The 19,728-nt window shown below is 39.4% G+C and overlaps 2 protein-coding genes across 5 annotated transcripts in view; one reads left to right on the top strand and one right to left on the bottom strand.

Moving 5' to 3' along the window:
* fn1b (fibronectin 1b) overlaps positions 1–8,378 on the top strand; it is a 22,600-nt gene extending 14,222 nt beyond the window's left edge. The window contains exons 25-45 of one of the 4 annotated variants that reach the window (XM_084403118.1): positions 644–829; positions 950–1,039; positions 1,141–1,407; positions 1,486–1,602; positions 1,704–1,883; positions 1,988–2,143; positions 2,272–2,385; positions 2,628–2,927; positions 3,031–3,218; positions 3,523–3,610; positions 3,695–3,874; positions 4,178–4,267; positions 4,385–4,585; positions 4,686–4,775; positions 5,908–6,035; positions 6,122–6,260; positions 6,365–6,526; positions 6,627–6,752; positions 6,832–6,938; positions 7,103–7,192; positions 7,402–8,378. In XM_084403118.1, the coding sequence (XP_084259244.1) occupies positions 644–829; positions 950–1,039; positions 1,141–1,407; positions 1,486–1,602; positions 1,704–1,883; positions 1,988–2,143; positions 2,272–2,385; positions 2,628–2,927; positions 3,031–3,218; positions 3,523–3,610; positions 3,695–3,874; positions 4,178–4,267; positions 4,385–4,585; positions 4,686–4,775; positions 5,908–6,035; positions 6,122–6,260; positions 6,365–6,526; positions 6,627–6,752; positions 6,832–6,938; positions 7,103–7,192; positions 7,402–7,479 (3,077 nt within the window). In that variant the 3' untranslated portion in view covers positions 7,480–8,378. Of the gene's footprint in view, positions 1–643; positions 830–949; positions 1,040–1,140; positions 1,408–1,485; positions 1,603–1,703; positions 1,884–1,987; positions 2,144–2,271; positions 2,386–2,627; positions 2,928–3,030; positions 3,219–3,522; positions 3,611–3,694; positions 3,875–4,177; positions 4,268–4,384; positions 4,586–4,685; positions 4,776–5,547; positions 6,036–6,121; positions 6,261–6,361; positions 6,527–6,626; positions 6,753–6,831; positions 6,939–7,102; positions 7,193–7,401 lie in introns of all 4 variants that reach the window. The other 3 variants (XM_084403117.1, XM_084403116.1, XM_084403115.1) reach the window with 3 other exon arrangements.
* atic (5-aminoimidazole-4-carboxamide ribonucleotide formyltransferase/IMP cyclohydrolase) lies at positions 8,379–19,728 on the bottom strand. The gene is made up of 15 exons (XM_084403121.1): positions 19,605–19,728; positions 18,947–19,073; positions 18,658–18,801; positions 16,989–17,077; positions 16,029–16,180; positions 15,004–15,160; positions 14,786–14,911; positions 13,241–13,348; positions 13,032–13,117; positions 12,798–12,887; positions 12,061–12,186; positions 10,820–10,912; positions 10,546–10,728; positions 9,111–9,266; positions 8,379–8,922 (listed from the first exon to the last, which is right to left on the bottom strand). The coding sequence occupies exons 1-15, from the start codon at positions 19,618–19,620 to the stop codon at positions 8,803–8,805; spliced, it is 1,773 nt and encodes a 590-aa protein (XP_084259247.1). The 5' UTR covers positions 19,621–19,728; the 3' UTR covers positions 8,379–8,802.

Below are 19,728 nucleotides of genomic sequence, written 5' to 3'. Positions count from 1 at the left end.
CAGCGGTTACTGGATACCATATAACAGTTGTTACAGCCGGCCAGAGTTTTCCTATTTTAGAGGACATGGTGAACTCCTCCGTCAACTATTACACTATTCATGGACTGGAGCCAGGCATCAATTATGAAATCAGTGTGTCCACCATTACAGATGAAGCGGAGAGCGTGCCCTCAGTGATCAAACAGCAAACCCAAACTGGTGAATTATCCCACATAGGTTTATTACATTTCGGAGGGTGGGAGTAAAAGAAGTAGGAAAGAAATGGAGAATATGGACGTAAAAGAGAGGCCGAGACCCTCTTCCACCAAACATAATTCGCACAGACCACTTCATTATTTCCTTGCTAACCAAGATTGTTAGCAATTTGCTATTTCCCAAACTCAATGTACCTTTTTGAATCAATAATATGCTTACATCAGAATATACTGATGAATTTCTAGGTATATCTTTGCATTTGCATTCACTAGGTGGGGAATCTTTTTGTTTGTCTTCATTGTATTCCTGTTTCATGTTAATAAGAAAAGGTTTTTTAGCAAATATAATATTAATTTAAATGTTTTTTTAGCATACACATTTCAATCTATGCTGACAAACTTTTTACTTAGTTTATGACTTTATTCTCTCTCAATGTCCTCTTGATTAGCTGTCCTAGCCCCCACAAACCTGTACTTTCCTGAGGTGGGCTCAGACTCCATGCATGTGTCATGGACCGCACCTTCTGTTCAGCCATCCGAAATTAGTCGTTTTGTCATCCGCTACCATCCCACAAACAACGATGACACCCAGGAAGTCAACGTAGGAGGTGGCACCAATAGATTCATCCTTCAGAGTAAGAGTTTACTAATGCTTTCTTTATATCACCCTTTAGGAAACAAATCACAAGATTCCATGTGCATCTCACAGTCCAAACACGTTTCACCTGCTGATTCTGATTTTTTTCTCGATTCAGACTTGCTGCCAAATACAGAGTATCTGGTGAAAGTAGTGTGCGTCTATGGTGACAAAGAGAGTGAACCTGTAACTGGTATTCAGAAAACAAGTAAGTATTTGGAAATAAGAAATGGTATTCAGTGATTAGGTTTCTTACCACTTCAAGTCCGTCAGTTCTTCCACTTAATTTCTTTCTCCTCATTCACACAGAACTGGACTCCCCGACAAATCTGGACTTCTCTGAAGTCTCCACCAACTCATTTACCGTGCACTGGATAGCCCCACGTGCCGTCATTACGGGTTACCGCCTGCGCTATCAGCCAACAAGGGATGGGCGCCCTAAAGATGAGAGACTTTCCCCGACAAGAAATTACTTCACACTGGGGAACCTGGCCCCCGAGACAGAGTACAATGTCTATATTTATGCTGTCAGCGGCAATACAGAGAGTCTACCACTTACTGGAACGCAATCAACTGGTGAGAAGTTAGAAATTAATAATTTTTTTGGTTAATCTTTGTGAGGTAGATTGATGTGACTCTTGTTTCTTCCTGTAGTCTCTGACGCTCCCACTGACCTGGCTGTGACGTCCTCCACTCCCAGTAGCATCACCATCTCCTGGGATGCCCCTGCAGTCACTGTACGCTACTATAAGATCACACATGGAGAAACAGGTGTGACAAATGGTTTAAAGTGTGTTTGTGGTGTTGTGTTCTGTTGCTGCAAGTTTACTTGAACTTGTAAATGCAGTTGATTCCTTCTCATTGACTCCCAGGGGAAAGAGATGCACCCAGAGAGTTCACTGTTCCAGGAACACAGTCCACTGCTACCATCCAGGGCCTGAAGCCGGACACAGATTACACCATCACGCTGTATGCCGTGACAGGCAGAGGTGACAGCCCAGCCTCCAGCACACCAGTCATCATCACACACAGGACTGCAGGTGCAGGTGGAAGTAAGTGCTCATGCACAAGTCATTTGTATCTATTACGGTTTCTGACCATTAGCTTACCACAACTTTCTTGTGACTGTATTGTCTTTACTTTTCTCCATTCTCAGGTGTTCCATCCCCAACAGATTTAGATGTTACTGATATTCAAGACAATACCTTGACTGTCCGCTGGAGCCCAGCTACAGGTCCCATCACAGGGTATAGAGTAACAGGGACGCCCAAGGGTGGGCAAGGTCCTACATTCTCAGAGCTGGTCGGCCCTGGTGAGACATCTCTCGCTCTTTAACCTTTTATCAATTTTTATTCCTTCTCATGGCCTTGAAGCTGACTTAGAAGAATTAGTTCAGTACTTGAAATTGGTATAATAACTATTCTGTTTCTGCCTTTTTAGAGCGTACTGAAATGACCATCAGTGGCTTGGTACCCACATTGGAGTATACAATTAATGTGATTGCTCTCAGCCGGGAAGGAGAGAGCACCCCAGTGGTCCAGAAAACTACAACACGTTAGTGTTTTTTTATATCTTTTAACTTATTGAACTTTGTAACATTTGAAATCATAGTTCAGGTCTAACTTGTCTACTGGAACAACCTGAAGATAAGTGTCTTGTTCAAGGGGTCAATGGGTCATGGCTTGTTTCTTGTGGGATTTAAACCAGCATACTTTCAGTTAATAGTGCTGAGCTCTAGCAACTATGCTAAACCACCCTATGCATACTCCCTTAACGCTTCCCTTCCAAATCTCTAGCCACTTCGCAGCATCCAAGAGACCTGACCTTCTCTGATGTGGACTCCACCTCCATGCTTGTGACATGGGATGTTACACGGGTTCCAGGAGTGACCTCCTACAGGGTTCTGTACTCTAGTCCAGAGGAGGGAGAACGAGAGTACCAACCAGCCCTAAGTGGTCGTGATAACAGTGTGGTTCTCCAGGGTCTGCGCCCAGGAACCAAGTACAATGTTAAAGTCATTCCCATGAAAGGACGTTACCCAGGCAGTACCCTTGAGGGTATTCAGCACACTACCCATGAGGAGACTCAGCCCACTGGTATTGCATATTGTAATTCAGCTTAGATTTGTAAGCTAGTAAGTTAATGGGGTTGAGTGTTATGGGGGATCTTTCCTGATTTTTGTCCTTTCACCTTTCTCAGCTGTTCCTGCTCCGACCAATATCCAGTTCCTCGACATCAGTCCATCTTCCTTTATTGTGGCATGGCAGGCACCCAGTGTCAGACTTTCTGGCTACCGTGTGGTGGTCTCCCCCAAAAACCAGTATCCCACACCCAAAGAAATGAATGTTTCACCTGACTCTACACAAGTCTTAGTGCCCGGGCTTATGGTAATATGTCTACCTTCTCACACTTTACAAATACATTAATCTTTTGGTAACACACAAGTAACAAGTAAAGTCACAAGTAAAAGCAGCAGAGTGATTTATTGCCAGGGACAATGTTCAAATAAAAAAGAATCAATTATTCCAATAAACAGGTAATAAATATAGGATGTTTGACACATTTGGTTGTTGCATTTCAATGTTTTTGTTCCAAAGAAGTCATAAGAAAATGAGTCAAAGCATTTGCTATGTTTAACCAATCATGATGACTAATCCATCTTAGTCTTAAATATCTGCTGTTTACTTCCAGGTGGCCACCGCTTATGATGTATATGTCTATGCACTGAGGGATTCAGACAGTAGTCCTCCTCTCACTGGAGAATGCACCACTTCAGACAGTAAGTGGGTTTTCCATAATATGAGTGATTTTTAGTATTAGTATCATGTATTAAATGGAAGCTATAATCTCTTTGGCTCCACAGATATAACCCCTCCTCGCCGAGTCCGCATCACTGATGTGAAAGACACCTCATTCACTCTTACATGGCGCATCGTCAATGAGCCAATGACAGGTTTCTATATTGAAGCCACACCCAAAAATGGAGGATACCCCACCTTCAGACAAACTATTCCTGCTGACACACTAACCTACATTGTCACTGGTAAGCTAATGTACATAATCCAAGTAACACCTTATAGGCCATCAGTTTCAACATTGATGGTTAACCACTGTCAGCTCAACGAGTAAACTAAACCTGGAATTATGAACTTCTTTGGTAAATTACTTCAAAGAATACCATGATATTACCATTATGGTATTGTTCAAAATCTATAGCGTTAACATGGTCAATTTTTTAATGTTGCATCCTGATTGGTTTAGAATAAATGAAGAATGGTTTCAGAACTTCTTTTACCATGTTTTGGAGAATTGCTGTTTAATGAAATAATTTTAATCCATACTTCAGGTTTGCAGCCAAGTGTCACGTATGTGGTCAACATGTACACACTGAACGGAAATAATCGAAGCCCTCCATTCACAACGACTGTAACCACAGGTACAACTAAGCAAATTTGCCCATGTGGGAAGAGTAATACACTGTATTAATGCTAATGCATAAGGTCTCAAAATAAATTGATTGACATTTCCCATAATGACCTTTATATCATCACAGCTCGGCCAGCTGTTCAGTCACCTGTTCAGTCTCCTACCAACCTTCAGTTCACCTCTCTGACCCCCAATTCCATCTCGTTTACTTGGCAAGCCCCTCCAACACAAATTACAGGATATTACATCACTTATGAAGAATCAGGTGGTCCGCCTCGTGAGCTTAAACCACGTCCTACCGCTGGTCAGAACTATGCCACCATCACTGGTAAGACCCAGACTGCATCACGTTACACCCACAAGTGGTATACATAGATGTTAGAAAACAAATGTCAAAATGTGACCATATTGTGATATTTTAAATACAGGTCTGAAACCAGGCACCGAATACATCATTAAGATCATTGCCCTAATGAATACCCAGAGAAGTGCACCACTGGTTGGCACAGCCACAACTCGTAAGTGTTTGCTCATATAAAAACATTGATTTTCCTCATTTGTAAGGATAAAAACATCTGCTTAATGAATAAATGTAAATTGTTAATCCACATATTGATACATGAGGTGTACTCCATTATGCTTTGTTGCTGAATTTTGTTGCTGACATTTTGTTTAACTAGCCAACTAGCTCGCTTGCCTTTTACTAGTGAAATATACTTTGCCAAGCCATAGTTTTTCTTAGTTGCAGTGCTTAGCTTTTTAATGGTGAAATGCCATTTAGAACTGAAATGCAAAATGAAGGAAAAATTGCATTTAATGTTGCTTAATTGACACACTTGCTAGCTTATCACTACCTTGTTGATTCAAGCAAAATGTTCTCTCAGTGGACTACTATGATCAAAAACCTTGATCAGTGTTTAAAGGGCTGGTCCATACTGAATATTTTATCTCACTTTCGCCAATATTTTCACTCTGAGGAGAAGTGTATTCTTTTGACTGAATTTTCTTAGCCTTACACCATATATCCAATCCAAATGTGATGCAAAGTATCTTTGTTTTGATATTTAGACTCTCAACTGGTTGGTATAATCATATCATGCACTTCCTCCTCACTGTTTAATTGCAAAACATTGGTTTGAGAAAATACTTGGACCCACCCCCCCCTTTAAAGTTATGTCAGCAAGTACTGTCATTACTTGACTCGACTTTCAATGCCTTACTGGACTGTAGATGCAACTCTGGCTGCCTCTTTACCTGCTGCTTTGCTTTTAACACCTTTTTCCCGCCCAGAGCTGACTTCTGATCTGCCTAGCCTGCCTCACCATGGCGGCCCTGACAAGCTGGATGTGCCTGAACCTGACAACAGAGTTTATGTAGTGGGTCCCACTGGGCATGAATCACCTGATGCACACGGGCAGCACTTGGAGTACACAGAATTCGATAATCAGCCCAATCAACCCAAAAGAGGCAACCAGCCTCAACATCGTCAACCAGTCTCTCAACCTAACCAACCCCGACCCCAGCCTTATGTGCCTCAAGTTGGGGAGACCCTAGTATACATCCCTAAGGTGGGACCCGATGGGGTTCGTGTACCTCAGATTATTCAAGTTAGTGAGAAGCCAGGCGATGGCCATCCTTTTGGTTTTTCAGAGGACGAGACAGGAAGACCGCAAGAGGCCCAGACCCAGACCACCATCTCATGGCAACCCTACCAGCAGAGTTCTGGTTATCTGGTGTCTTGTCACCCCATTACCCATCAAGATGAGAAGAAGTTCCAGGTAAAGAAAGGATGTACAGGATAAGTTACCGAATTTCTTTATCACCTTACCTTTGCTCTTAAGGTTGACCTTTTCTTGTTTTGCAGATGCGTGTCCCAGGAACGTCCACAAGTGCCACCCTGATTGGTCTCACCTCTGGTGCCTCTTATAATGTCATAGTGGAGGCCTTGAAAGGAGCCCTCAAACACAAGATTTTGGAGGAAATTGTCACCGCTGGAAACACAGGTCGAGAAAGGATCTATGAACATTGATGAAAGTTTAAAAATGCACATGCTTATGATGCTTATGCCTTACATGTTTCTTTATTTTGCTCCCTATAAAATCAGCAGTAACAGGAGATGTTTCATCCAGCAAGGACTCATGTTACGACACCTTCACGGCCACTTACCATGATGTTGGAGAGGAATGGGAGCGTATGTCCGAAACTGGCTTCAAACTCTGGTGCAGATGTCTTGGCCTGGGAAGTGGACATTTCAGATGCGACTCTTCCAGTGAGTAACTTCACACCTGAAGGTCAAATGGTGGATTTTATCCTTAAGGCAATCCTGTCTATCAAGAGCATATGCACTCTGAATGCCTGTTTTTACACAGAATGGTGTCACGACAGTGGAAACAACTACCGCATTGGTGAAAAGTGGGAGCGACGGGCAGAGAACGGTCACTTGATGAGCTGCAGTTGCCTTGGCAATGGTAAAGGAGAATTCAAGTGTGAACCACGTAAGTCCTTCTTCTTCTGTATAGTCAAGCTTCTTCAGTTCCAAGCAGTGCAATAAAAATTTCTTACATTTCGTTATAGATGAGTCCATATGTTACGATGACGGAAAGATGTACCAGGTCGGAAACCAGTGGCAGAAGGAATACTTGGGGGCAATCTGCACTTGCACATGCTATGGAGGACAGCAGGTATGAACTATTTAATTCACATCCATATGCATGGACAACTTATAGAAAGTACATTTAAAAACAAGTAGAAAAGGTCCTTCAAAGAGAAATAAGACTTCAAAGAGGGTGGTTCACATTTATATGCTTGAGTCTGGTGAAATGCATTGTGTACATGTTGCTCTTAGGGGTGGCGCTGTGAGAATTGCAGAAAGCCTGGTGCTGAGATAACCTCCCAGCTGCTGAAACCTGTCCGCTTAAACACCGGCCAACGAGTGGTGGGTATCTGCCTTCATTCATTCAAACATTTCAAATGGCCACACAAAATATCTTTAGTTTTTCAAGCAGGGAATGTACCCGTTATATTTTTGGTAAATGTGTAGTGAACACTGCAATGCATTGCCAAGGTTCATAGTACACATTTGAATTTATGCATATAAATAGTTCTGGTTTTCATTGTATAATATATTTCCCTTTGTTCTTCCAGAACATTCAATGCCCCATCGAATGTCTCCGACCTGAGCTTCTTGCAGATGCTGTAGCCAATCCCAAAACCCGAGAGTGAAACTTTTCTGACAGAACTGCCCATGACCCCTTACCTCCTGCCCCCATTACGCAATATTTCACATAGGACATAAGAGAACATACTAAACACATACTGCCTTAAAGCCTCCCTGTTTGTTACCACATCTGTTCAGCTGCTGCTTTACATAATGTCTGTTGTGATGCATCATTCACAGCCTTTGGCTGCTGTTATGTTGAGGAATTTGATTGGCTTTACTTGTGTTTGCTAGTGTGGTTAATAATTAATACAAATTCTGCTTAATAGTCTACTTTATACCAAAATTGCAACGGGAAAGAACACTTTCCCTGTTTTTACGTGAAGAGTTTTTTTTATACAGATTTCTAGTTCAATTAAATTGATAAAAGACTAAAACATTATTTTTAAAGGATTTTAGCCTTTATGAATTGATAGGGCAAATTTACAAAAAACGACCTTCCTAGTATTTTTAACCTTTATTAATTGAAATAGGCAAATGTGAGACATACGGTAGTAGGGGAGAAAAGCACTGTTTTATAAGAATGTTAGAGCACTGGGGTAGCAAATTCCAAGTCTAAATTCGACAATAATTTTTTCCCCACATGGCTCATTATTTAGAGTCAGCACTGTTTTTAGATTGATACTGTATGTTAATTTGCAAAAAATTTTTTGAATATCCCTTCATTCAGAAGTGTCTGCTTGTATAGAATGTTATTTGTTGCATTTGACTGTCAATGTTATACTGTCAACAGTATCCACTACTGTTAAATACACGTTTTTGATATTGCAAAACTCATAAATTGTATTTATAAAATTTCACTCAAACCAAATTATTTTGGAACGAGATTCTAAAGTAAACCTCACAAAAAACAAAACATGTCAATAAATGCAAATAAACCCTTGATGGAATCTTTGAGAAACTATTATACTCGATTTGTTCTTTTTATTTTGTAACACTCATGAGACATTAAAGGCAGCACAATGGAATGCATCAGAAAGAGTATGGAGGCAATTTCATATTGCAAATGTAGCAGAAAAAATAAGGACATCATGGCAGAAATTATGCAAAGAAACCATTATTATAATAAAATGAACTGGAGTGGATCATCTTATTAATGTATCAGTATTAAAGCAATGCATGAAGGATGTTCCTAACTATTTAGCAGCAAAAAAACCAACAAAATTCAAATTCCTAAACTATTGAGTGGACAGACTAAGTTATGATATATTGGTAGAAACCAGGAATTACAGTAAAAGATTGACATCTAAAAAGAACGAAACCCTAAACCTTTGTAACAGTGAAAATAGTTGGATATTTGTATTCAACTGGATGTTGTATAGGGTTTTTCAGTGATGGAAGAGACGGATGTTGGTGTGCACCAGGGTGATGCCCAGCTCATTGCAGGCATTTATGACCACCTCATCAGCAGTAGAGCCAGAGGGGGCGGCAATATACTCCACACCACTCTAAAACCATACACAGATAGAAAATTGTCACTTTTATATGCCTTTCATTTGCCATCTTATAGACATTTAGAATGTATAATATAGCAACAAATCACTTTGGTGACAAGTACACAAGTGTGCATGGATAAATGAGGTGCATGAATAAGGAAACAATGATTTAAGCTTGGTAACTAGGAGAGGGTGTTTACCCGTTTGGCACGGTCAACATTGTCCCGGAAGGGAAAGAAAGCATCAGAGCTGAGGGCCACAGCCTGCAGAGAACTGATCCAGTTCCTCTTCTCTACCTCTGACAGAGGCTCAGGAATCTCCTCAAATAGAGCCTTCCAAGCCTCCAGATCTGGACCCTGACGTACACACAAAAAATTAAATGTCATCAGAAAACCTCCTCTCACAGCAATCTGCAGAAATACTGACACACAGGCCTGGTTTTACAGTTAGGGCTTAGATTAAGCCAGGAGTAAGTCTTAGTTAAAAACTATGACATTTAAGTAGATTTTATAAACATGCCTTAGAAAAAAAAGAAAAAAAAAGAAAAAAAAAAATTCATCATCATCAGACAAAACAATAGCACTAACATATTTTAAGATATGTCAATGCAAGTAGCTTTTAGTTAAAACGGCTCAAACATGCATTTTAGTCAGGGACTAGCTTAAGCCTAGTCTGTGAAACTGGGCAATACAATTATTTCTATTACTGACCGCAACTTTAAAGATTCGTATTTCCAGTTTTTGTTTCTGATGCCCTTTATAGGTTGAGGGACCAGGTGTAATAATGTAATCATCAAAATGCAATGTCATTTCACTCAAAACATTATATGAAATAAAAAAAAAAGTGACATTTGCACAATTAAGCACATTTTCCTACCAAATTCTATAATTTCAAGCATCATTATCTTTATATTAGATATGTCTTTTGGATTTTGGGGTGAAATGAACCAGACATTTCTTAGCAGTTTTCGTCAAATTCATCCAAATATATAACAATTTCACAATCCCAAATTATCATAAAAAAAACTGAGAACAAATGAACACAGTAACAATGATTTGAAAAAGAAAATTTGCATTCTCTGAAAGATTTGGTCAATTAAGCATGGTTGGTGGCGGATGTAGATAATCTCAAAACGGCCAAATATCATCTGATTAATTAGGCTGGCTAATATATGCATAGCACAAATGTGACCCTGGATCACAAAAGCACGGGTATATTTGTGGCAATAGCAAACAATACATTGTGTGGGTCAAAATTATCGATTTTTCTTTTATGGCAAAAATCATTAGGATATTAAGTAAAGATCATGTGCCATGAAGATATTTTGTAAATTTCCTACCGTAAAGATATAAAACATTTCTTTTTGTGAGTGAATGCAGCACAATCACGAACATAAATGGACAACTTTAAAGGCGATTTTCTCAATGTTTAGATTTTTTTGCACCCTCAGATTCCAGATGTTCAAATAGTTGTATATCGGCCAAATATTGTCATATCCTAACAAGCCATACATCAATGGAAAGCTTATTTACTCAGTTTTCAGATTATGTATAAATCTCAATTTCAGAAAAAATTGACCCATGTGACTGGTTGTGTGGTCCAGGGTCACAAATGACCAATTTTTGGATACAATACCTCTCCAATTGTTCCACTGACGTACTGATCGACGGCATTAGCCATCTCTGCACGCTTAACGCCGCTGCGGAATTTCATATTGAGCACTCTGGGATGGTGCCTGAGCCACCAGTTATCAGCCTTGTCTCCGGCCAGCCGAGTGCAGTGGATACGAGACTGCTGCCCAGCGCCAATGCCAATCACCTAACAAACACAAACCATAATAATGTTTACAATTAATCTTCATACATTTACATGGTTTAAAATGGCATTTGCATTTTTTTTTCTTGGTTACCTGACCATCCTTTGCATAACACACAGAGTTGGACTGAGTGTACTTCACTGCGATACTGGCTACAATGAGGTCTCGAAGAGCACCCTCAGCGAGCTGCAATGAGATCAAAATCACATTTTCTGTGTTGAAAATAATATGCTAATATCATAACTCATCTTCCTTCCACAGTCCAATCAAATCATAATTGATAAAACCATGACCAACATTTACTACAGAATATTGTTTCACACCACCAAAACGTAACATTAAAGGAACACTCCACCGTTTTTTTTAATAGGGCTTATTCACCTTCTTTCCTACATTTAGATAGGTGGGCAAATGCATTTTTGTCTCAGTGCATGCATTGTTTTAGTTTGACAGGGTCGGCGCTAGCTTAGCTTAGCATAATGAATGGAATCCTTTGTTGCCAGCTAGCATGTCCTGAGTAAAAGTGATAAAAAAAAAAAAAAACCTCGCCTGATTACTTCTTGTGGCCTGCGTATTCACAACAGGTACAAATAGCGATGCAGATTAACACTAGGCGATTTCGTATGCAGATATTGACTTATATATTAAGGACTATATTAGGGGGAAGCACAAGCGAAGCACTGCTACCCGGGGCGTGATATCTCTGCGCCTAAGTAGCAGTGCTTCGGCTGTGCTTCCCCCTAATATAATCCCAAGTCAATATCTGCATAGGAAATCACCTAGTGTTGATCTGCATAGCTATTTGTCCCTGTTGTGAATACGCAGGCCACAAGAAGTAATTAGGTGAGTTTTCTTTTTTTTATATCACTTTTACTCAGGACATGCTAGCTGGCAACAAAGGATTCCATTCATTATGCTAAGCTAAGCTAGCGCCGACCCTGTCAAACTAAAACAATGCATGCACTGAGACAAAAATGCATTTGCCCACCTATCTAAATATAGGAAAGAAGGTGAATAAGCCCTATTTCAAAAATACGGTGGAGTGTTCCTTTAAAAACCCTTACCTAAGCTAAAGGTGTTAAACAAATCAATTAAATACTGAAAAAAAACCTGAACAATTTACAGTTCTGTCCCCCCCCCCCCCCCCCATGTACATACGATGTAGTTATTCCTCAAAACCTAACCTTAACCCATGTAGTTACCTTGTATTACCTAGGGTTTATTTTTTGGGGGGGCAAGTACACATAAGTACACATGTACTGTAAAATAACGTGCAACCAAAATGCAACCAGAACTTTCTAAACAAACATAACAGCATTAATGGAGTTTCTCACCTTGCCCTTTGACACAATGTTGCTGAAAAGCTTTTTATCAATGATGGCTCCATTCCTCTTTTGTTTGAGGTTCAAACCAAACAGCACTCTCACCTCCTCTTCATCCGGTTCATAGTCAGGATCCATCTAATTGAACAAGACATACATTATGAAGGCTTAGAGAGTGACAGAGCTGTGTTGAAGCACATGGGCCATTCTTTTCAGTAACCCTGAAGTACTTAATCTATAAATGCTAGTCTTTTGAATCCTGAAAACAATGCATGGTTTCGACCAATCAGCACACCTGTTCTTAACACTGATAATATGTTTGAGCAGCAAATCAGCATATTAAAATGATTTCTGAAGGATCATGCAACACTGAAGTAATGATGCTGAAAATTCAGCTTCACCATCCTTGTATAAATTACATTTTAAAATATATGAATATAAAAAACTTATTTTAAATTGTAATAATATTTTGCTTTTACAGTATTTTTAAATCAAATAAATGCAGCCTTGGAGAGCATTACTTCCATACTAAATTCACTATTCACTCAGGATTATCTGTATTATTACATATATTAAAGTACCAAGGTACACAATCACTATTCACTACCCCCCCTTCTTTTTTGTAAGGGCTGTTTTGACCAAAAAGACAATGCAATGTGAAACCGTGGAGCAAACTTGGATAACATAGTCCAATAATAGTCTGAAGACTATTCTTATGTCTCTTTAATCAATCAATAAGCGTGATTTACCCGAAGGACACAATAGTTTCCATTCTTCTTTTTGGATAGAATTCGCAGTGCTTCCTCATCATAACCAGGAGCAACGATACCATCTGACACCTTAAAAATAAATGGTCAAAGGTGAGTATAAAAATTTATAAATAAATGCATCAAGTATTTGTTAAATAAGAGGCTAATGCTTTGAGAGAATATGAACTCTTAGTGATGAATGACAAAGTTATTCTTCGTTTCTCTCACACACACCTCTCTGGAGATGATCTTGGCAGTCGGGACGTCACATACGTCAGACAAAGCAATGAAATCTCCAAAGGAGGACATCCTGTCAGAACCTACAAAAGACATTTTTCAGATTTATCCATACTTTTTTTAGGCTTAAACATGCCAAACTACACAGAAGGTTAATGCTCCTGGTTTGAAAATGAAGTGTGGAGAGACATGGAGAGATGTTTCACCTCTGGCTCTGGCGTATGCGGTGGAAAGAGGGGTGAGATCCTTGAGCATGTCATTCACCATACACACCTTGGCCTCGTCTTCACTCAATGGGACGCCAACTGCAGCTCCTGAATGTGAACATTTGTTTGAGATCTTTTCTGAAACTCTACAACAAAGGCCCTGTTTACACCTGCCGTTAAGATGCGTTTTGGTCGATCGGTTCATAAGTGGACGACGCTAAATACAGGTCTAAAAGGGGTCTAAAACGTTCTGACCTTGTCCACTTCCAGAAGTAAACGCATTCAACCAGATTGCTTTTGTGGCGTAGACCCTCATGCGGTCAAATGTGTTCGAACAGACATTAAAAGGACCGCCTATACTGCGTAAACAACATCATGGGAAGCGCACTAGTCAAACAGGATTTAAACTTTGTCGGCTGAAGACCCAAGTTTGGTTCGAAGATGAAAAATGTACCAAGCACAATGTACTCTCACCATTCCTGATTTCTAACACACTCTCACAGCGTTCGGTTGGTCTTGTGGCTGTCAGAGCAGAAACTAAGTCATCTCCTTTTGCATTCATATGTTTGTGTGAGCTTACTTTTGTCCATAGATCGAAAGACCTGAAAAAGCCTATACATTTACCCGCCCATAGACCCTCCCCTGGAAGAAATCAGGACAGAAGTGGTTAAAAATGGACAAAAGAGACAGAAGATGTAAATGGGAATCTGTCTGCCTCACCTACTTGTGATCCGATCGACCAAAACGCATCTTAAAGGAACACGCCGACTTTTTGGGACTTTAGCTTATTCACCGTATCCCCCAGAGTTAGATAAGTCCATACATACCCTTTTCATCTCTGTGCGTGCCGTAACTGTCTGACACACCCACCGCTAGCCTAGCTTAGCACAAAGACTGAAGGTAAACAGCTCCAGCTAGCATACTGCTCCCAATGAGTGAAAATGACGCCAACATTTTTCTATTTACATGTTGTGATTTGTATAGTCACAGCATGTACAAATAACAAGGTCACATGAGACACAGCCATCTAACCGTATACATACTGAGAACTATATTCTCAGAAGGCGAAGCTCTGCTACTTGGGCGGAGTGATTTGCTCGCAGCGCCTGAGAAAGCGCCCCATGGTGAGGAGCAGAGTTCGTTCAGAGTTGGAGTAAATCACTCCGCAGAAGTAGCAGTGCTTCGTCTTGTATACGGTTAGAAGATGGCTGTGTCTCATGTGACCTTGTTATTCGTACACACTGTGACTATACAAATAACAACATGTAAATAGGAAAATGTTGGCGTTATTTTGTCACTTATTGGGAACAGTATGCTAGCTGGAGCCGTTTACTTCCAGTCTTTGTGCTAAGCTAGGCTAGCGGTGGGTGCGTCAGACAGAGTTATGGCATGCACGGAGATGAAAAGTGTATGTATGGACTTATCTAACTCTGGGGGATACGGTGACTAAGCTTAAGTCCCAAAAAGTCGGCGTGTTCCTTTAATACCAGGTGTAAACAGGGCCAAAGCTTTCCTGCCATCTGGGAAACAAGTTTGTGTTCATACCTGCAGGGCTGACGTGTTTAAATGAAGTGGCGGCTGGCAAACCAAGAGCTCTCTTCAACTCTCTCACCAGCTGCCAGGCGTTCAGAGCGTCACACAGGTTAATGAAGCCTGGAGATCCATTCAGCACTGAGACACAGTCAGAAATGGAGAGGAACATTAATATCATAACTTTCGTGGTTGAATATTTGTCTGGTAGAAGCATATGTGATCATGTATACCAGAGAGTGGAAGTGCTGGGCGTATAGTGTAGAGCTGAGCAGGAGCTTGATGGGGATTCATGCCGTATCGCAAAGGCAGCTGGGAAATTCCTCGACTATATTCACGTCTGAAGTAATCAGAGATGGCCTCGTCGTACTGAGCGGTGTGTGTGAAGGCCTGAGATATTACAAATACAAATTCACACACAAAGTCATTTCAACAACTGAAATTGAGTAATTGTCTATCAAAATAGTAACCCTTAATCAGATTGCTGGGTTAATCAAGAACAGATCCAGAGAGATGTCTAGAGAAAAGGGTGGCTAATATTATACAAATGAACACTGTACGATAATTTAACAGCAGCAGAGGAGACGTACAATTACACACATACAATAGACAAATGCATCAGCTATTTAAAATGTTTGACCAAAATTGCCAGTTCTGAAACCCTTTATCATCTAAAATTGCAGTCCTCAAGATCCACCTCCCAGAATGTTTTAGAGGTTTTCCTATTCACCACACCAAGAAGTCGATGAGTTTAATCAGATGTTTTAATTAGCGAGACATCTAAAACATTCTGGTAGGTGGGACTCTAGGAGTTGAGAAACATTGACCTAAAATATTAGATTTGATTAAGTTAGATAATGATTAATAGACCATGCTGACTGTTTATTTGAGGTAAAAGGGATCATGAGCAAGTCTATTGCTCAATGGTAGCAACAAAACTAAATTCATTTCTAAACATGATTTACCATACAAATCAGAGCATTAGCTAATCAGTATCAGTAACATAGCATCTGTACACATTTAATTTAGAACTGGAATGAAAGGAGAACAAAATTAAAGCCTGGCTATTTGTCTATAATCAAGGTCAGTATTATATTAAAATGATATGTTCTGCATCCATTCATTTTTAACTTTCCACCAGATTTCACTGGGTTCAGGTCATGTCAGGTGGGATTCACTGAGTTTTGGATGTGGACAAAGTTCAGTGGGTCGTCAAAGCTTAATCAAATCTCCTCTCAGATAGGATCGTCACCGTTACCTTCAGTGCAAGAGTTTTGCGTGTTTCCATTGTGGTATCTTGGTTGTCGGAAGATTCCATTTCCTTGGCAACGACATTGTAGTCGGAAGGATCACAGACGACAGTGACTCTGGCGTGATTCTTAGCTGCCGCACGAAGAAGAGTAACTCCACCTAAATATGATTGAGATTAATGGTGAAATTAGAGACAACATGGTGAATCTGACACAGGCTGCCAACATAAAGATGTCCGTGTAACATTTTACCCCAAACACCCCCCAACCTTTTTTTTTTTATATGACATCTTCATGAAAATCAACCACAATTCCCAATACGTTACAAATAATAAATACAATATGAAATACAATAAATGCTACCATAAAAGCAGCATTGTTAACTAAAATTATTAAAATTGTTTTCGTTCAATGAAATAAATCTTATATAGAGTAAAGTATAAATATTAGATGAAAAACAAACTAGAAAATTTGAAATGTGGCCTTGGCAAATAACTGAAATAAAAAGTTGAAGTACTAAAATTACTACATTTGAAATAATAAATTTAACCTAAACAAAAAAAATAAAAATAAAAAAATAAAAAATAATAATAATAAAAAAAATCGAAATAAGAGCTTAAAATAAGAATTATATTATATTATATATATATATAAATAAAAGTTTATATGTGGTTACATGTGGTTAATTGTTATGTAAAAAGGCTTTATTTACTTTTATCCTTTATTTTTTCCTTTAATTTTTTTTTTATTGTGCTGGACAGGCTTTCTGAGACATCATTTCATAATTTACCATTACACTCTTATAATCGTCACTCTACCAAACATATAAAAGTAGGAAATGATCAAATTTCTTAACATTCTTAAACATACAAAAGCATTGTTGAATTCAAGTCAAGAGAAATACAAAATAAAGGGTAAATTTTTAACCCCTAAATTAAAACCCTGTGAACAATTAACACGGTACTGACCAATGTCGATCTGCTCAACAGCGTCTTCCACAGTCACACTGGGGGATGCGACAGTCTTCACAAACGGGTAAAGGTTGCACACAGCCACTCTTGAAGAACACAAGTTTACATCAACATTAGGTACTACCAGAACCCGTCTATGGAGAGCCTTGGCACTTCCTATTAGCCCCATTGTATCGATCTTGGTTGCAGTTCCATTAGAATTCCACTGGAGGTGATCGCGGGCGAGCGCAGACTGAATGGGAGTCTATGGAGCTAGACGGCTAAATGTATCTCTTTTATGTCGTTGAATCAACGTAGATTTTATTGTTGATTCAGCAATTTCAATATAGATTATAGTCCAAAAGTCGAATGAATGAGTACTTATGTCCTTTCGATTTCTTACAGGTTGGGCCGTTGTTGGCCGGAACACGCTAGCATTCTGCTAATGAATGCTGATTGGTCAGTGACGGACTTGCGACTGACTACGACCAGAGACCCCGTTTGATGGCACCTGAAGCTAAAGCAGAATCAGAAACATTATCTTAAGGAGGACTTTCTGTCGAAGTTAATTTTTGTGTACTGTATTTATATTTTCCTGCGGGCACTTTTATTTTCATATCGTTATATATGTATTGTAAAAAGTACATGGGTATAAATGGAATTTGAGTGTTTTTTCTATTCTTGTGTTCAATGTTCAATGTGTTTATATACATGGTACGGTATGACAACCTTAAATAATCAAGTCAATACCCCGCTCAATAACATTTCATTGATCATAGCATAAATTAGAAATAAAGACTGAAAATGCCTCGTAGGTGTGCAGCAATACATTGTTCCAACAGTGGGAATGGATTGTCCTTTTTTTCATTCCCCAAGGACAAAAAAAAGGTAATGTTCTTTCTTGCTCCTGTATAAATGGTCATAGGCTGCCGAAGTGACTCAGAAATTGCCGTAAAGCAGCACCTCTGGCAGAATGAAAACATGTGACATCATCACATTTATTGAACGGATTTTTAGAACAGATAAGTGAACTTAAAAATGCAATGTTCAGCTGAGTGTATTATCTTAGCCCTCCCTTTTGAATGCAACTTTCAAATTACTTGACAAAAAATTACATCCTGAGAAAAGTGGATTCTGGGGGTTAAACCCCATTCATTCTGCACTCGCATGCGAGCGCCCCCGCATGGACAGAGACGTGTTACTGCAGCCAGTCCAGAAACCGGAAGTAACCAGAGAGTGCCAATTCTCTTCATATTAGACGTTCTCTGGTACTACTGTCTGTACTATGATTAAAAATCATTTACTGGCTACAGTATACAAAAACATCCAGACTACAAGTTTGACCTGCCTTGATTGTATCATTCCTACCCATACACAGTGCTGCTCATATGACCCTGTCTAAGTGAGATCAAGACTTTTGGTCACACCACAGGAGCACTGTTTGAATTATCAGTGATTAGATTAGCAATGCTGAGTCTCTACTTCTAACAAAAAACCAATGGAAAGCACGTTAGCACCACTTAACCGGATTATATCTTGTACTGGTGGCACATGACAATCATTCATGAAATACCATGACCTGAATTTAAAATCTATTAAGCAGAACTTGCTGAACAAGTACCATGTTATTATTACTATAAAACAGTTAGCATTAAAATCATATTCTTATTAAAAAAAAAAGTATTACCTGACAAGACTAAACCCAAGTTTTTCCATGTCAGCCTTATCAGGGTGAGTTTGTCTAGCCAAAATGCCAGCATGGACAGCGGGATGAAGGGTCTTGACTCTTCCTCCAAGCATCTCAGGAAATCCAGTGAGCTCGGATACATCCCTGCATGAAAAAAAAAAATGAAAAAAAAAAAAGTGTTTACATGAACAAGCCCTTTATTATAATTATTTACTATATCTGTAAGATTTAGTATTCACAGCAACTAGAAGTAAGTTTGAATTAAGGCATGTGGTAAAAGATGTCTGACCTGACAGTGAGTCCAGCATCTCGGAGAGTTTTGGCGGTGCCTCCTGATGCCACTAATGACAGACCCACTGATACCAGTCGCTTGGCGAACTCCACCAGTCCGGTCTTATCCGACACACTCAGCAAAGCTGAAAGAGAGGGCCATTTAGTCAAATCAATTAGACAGACAATCATAAACGGAGTATGCAGTAGAAAATACACAAATCAACTGCACCAGGATTGTACTTCAATTGCACCTGACAAATCACTTTTGCACAAAACCAGATTTCTCAATAAAGCAAAAAAAAAAAAAAAAAAAAAAAAAAAAAAATATTGGAATATGATGGCAATACCATAGCACTGCAGTAAATAAGTATGGTAAATAATTACTGTGGCAGTAACATGGTTTCTGGCGGCAAAAACATTGTACTGACACATGACACAAAATTTCATGCAAAAAAGAAACACAATTCGAAGAATACCATGGTATCTTGTCAGAATGGGAACTAATTACTCTTTTCTAAACCTGATATTGAAGTTAATATAAAAAGAAAAGAAAAAAAGGCTGTGACGGATCAAAATAGCATTACGTGCTACATCATCCAACAAAACAAAACACCACGAAAAGTATTTGATTTGTAAGCAGAAGAGTGCAGAAAGTAAAAATGACATAGGATTACCTAGTTCAGATGCCATGCTGAAGGTAAAGCAGAGTAAATTTGAGAGTTGTGCTGTAATGTCTCGTGCACCGCGCGCTGTTAATGAAAACACGTGGCTGCAATAGTTTTATCCGCATAGACGCAT

Source organism: Rutilus rutilus (assembly GCF_951802725.1).
Source record: "Rutilus rutilus genome assembly, chromosome: 2".
NCBI lineage: Eukaryota > Metazoa > Chordata > Actinopteri > Cypriniformes > Leuciscidae > Rutilus > Rutilus rutilus.
This window is presented reverse-complemented; position numbering and strand designations above follow the sequence as displayed.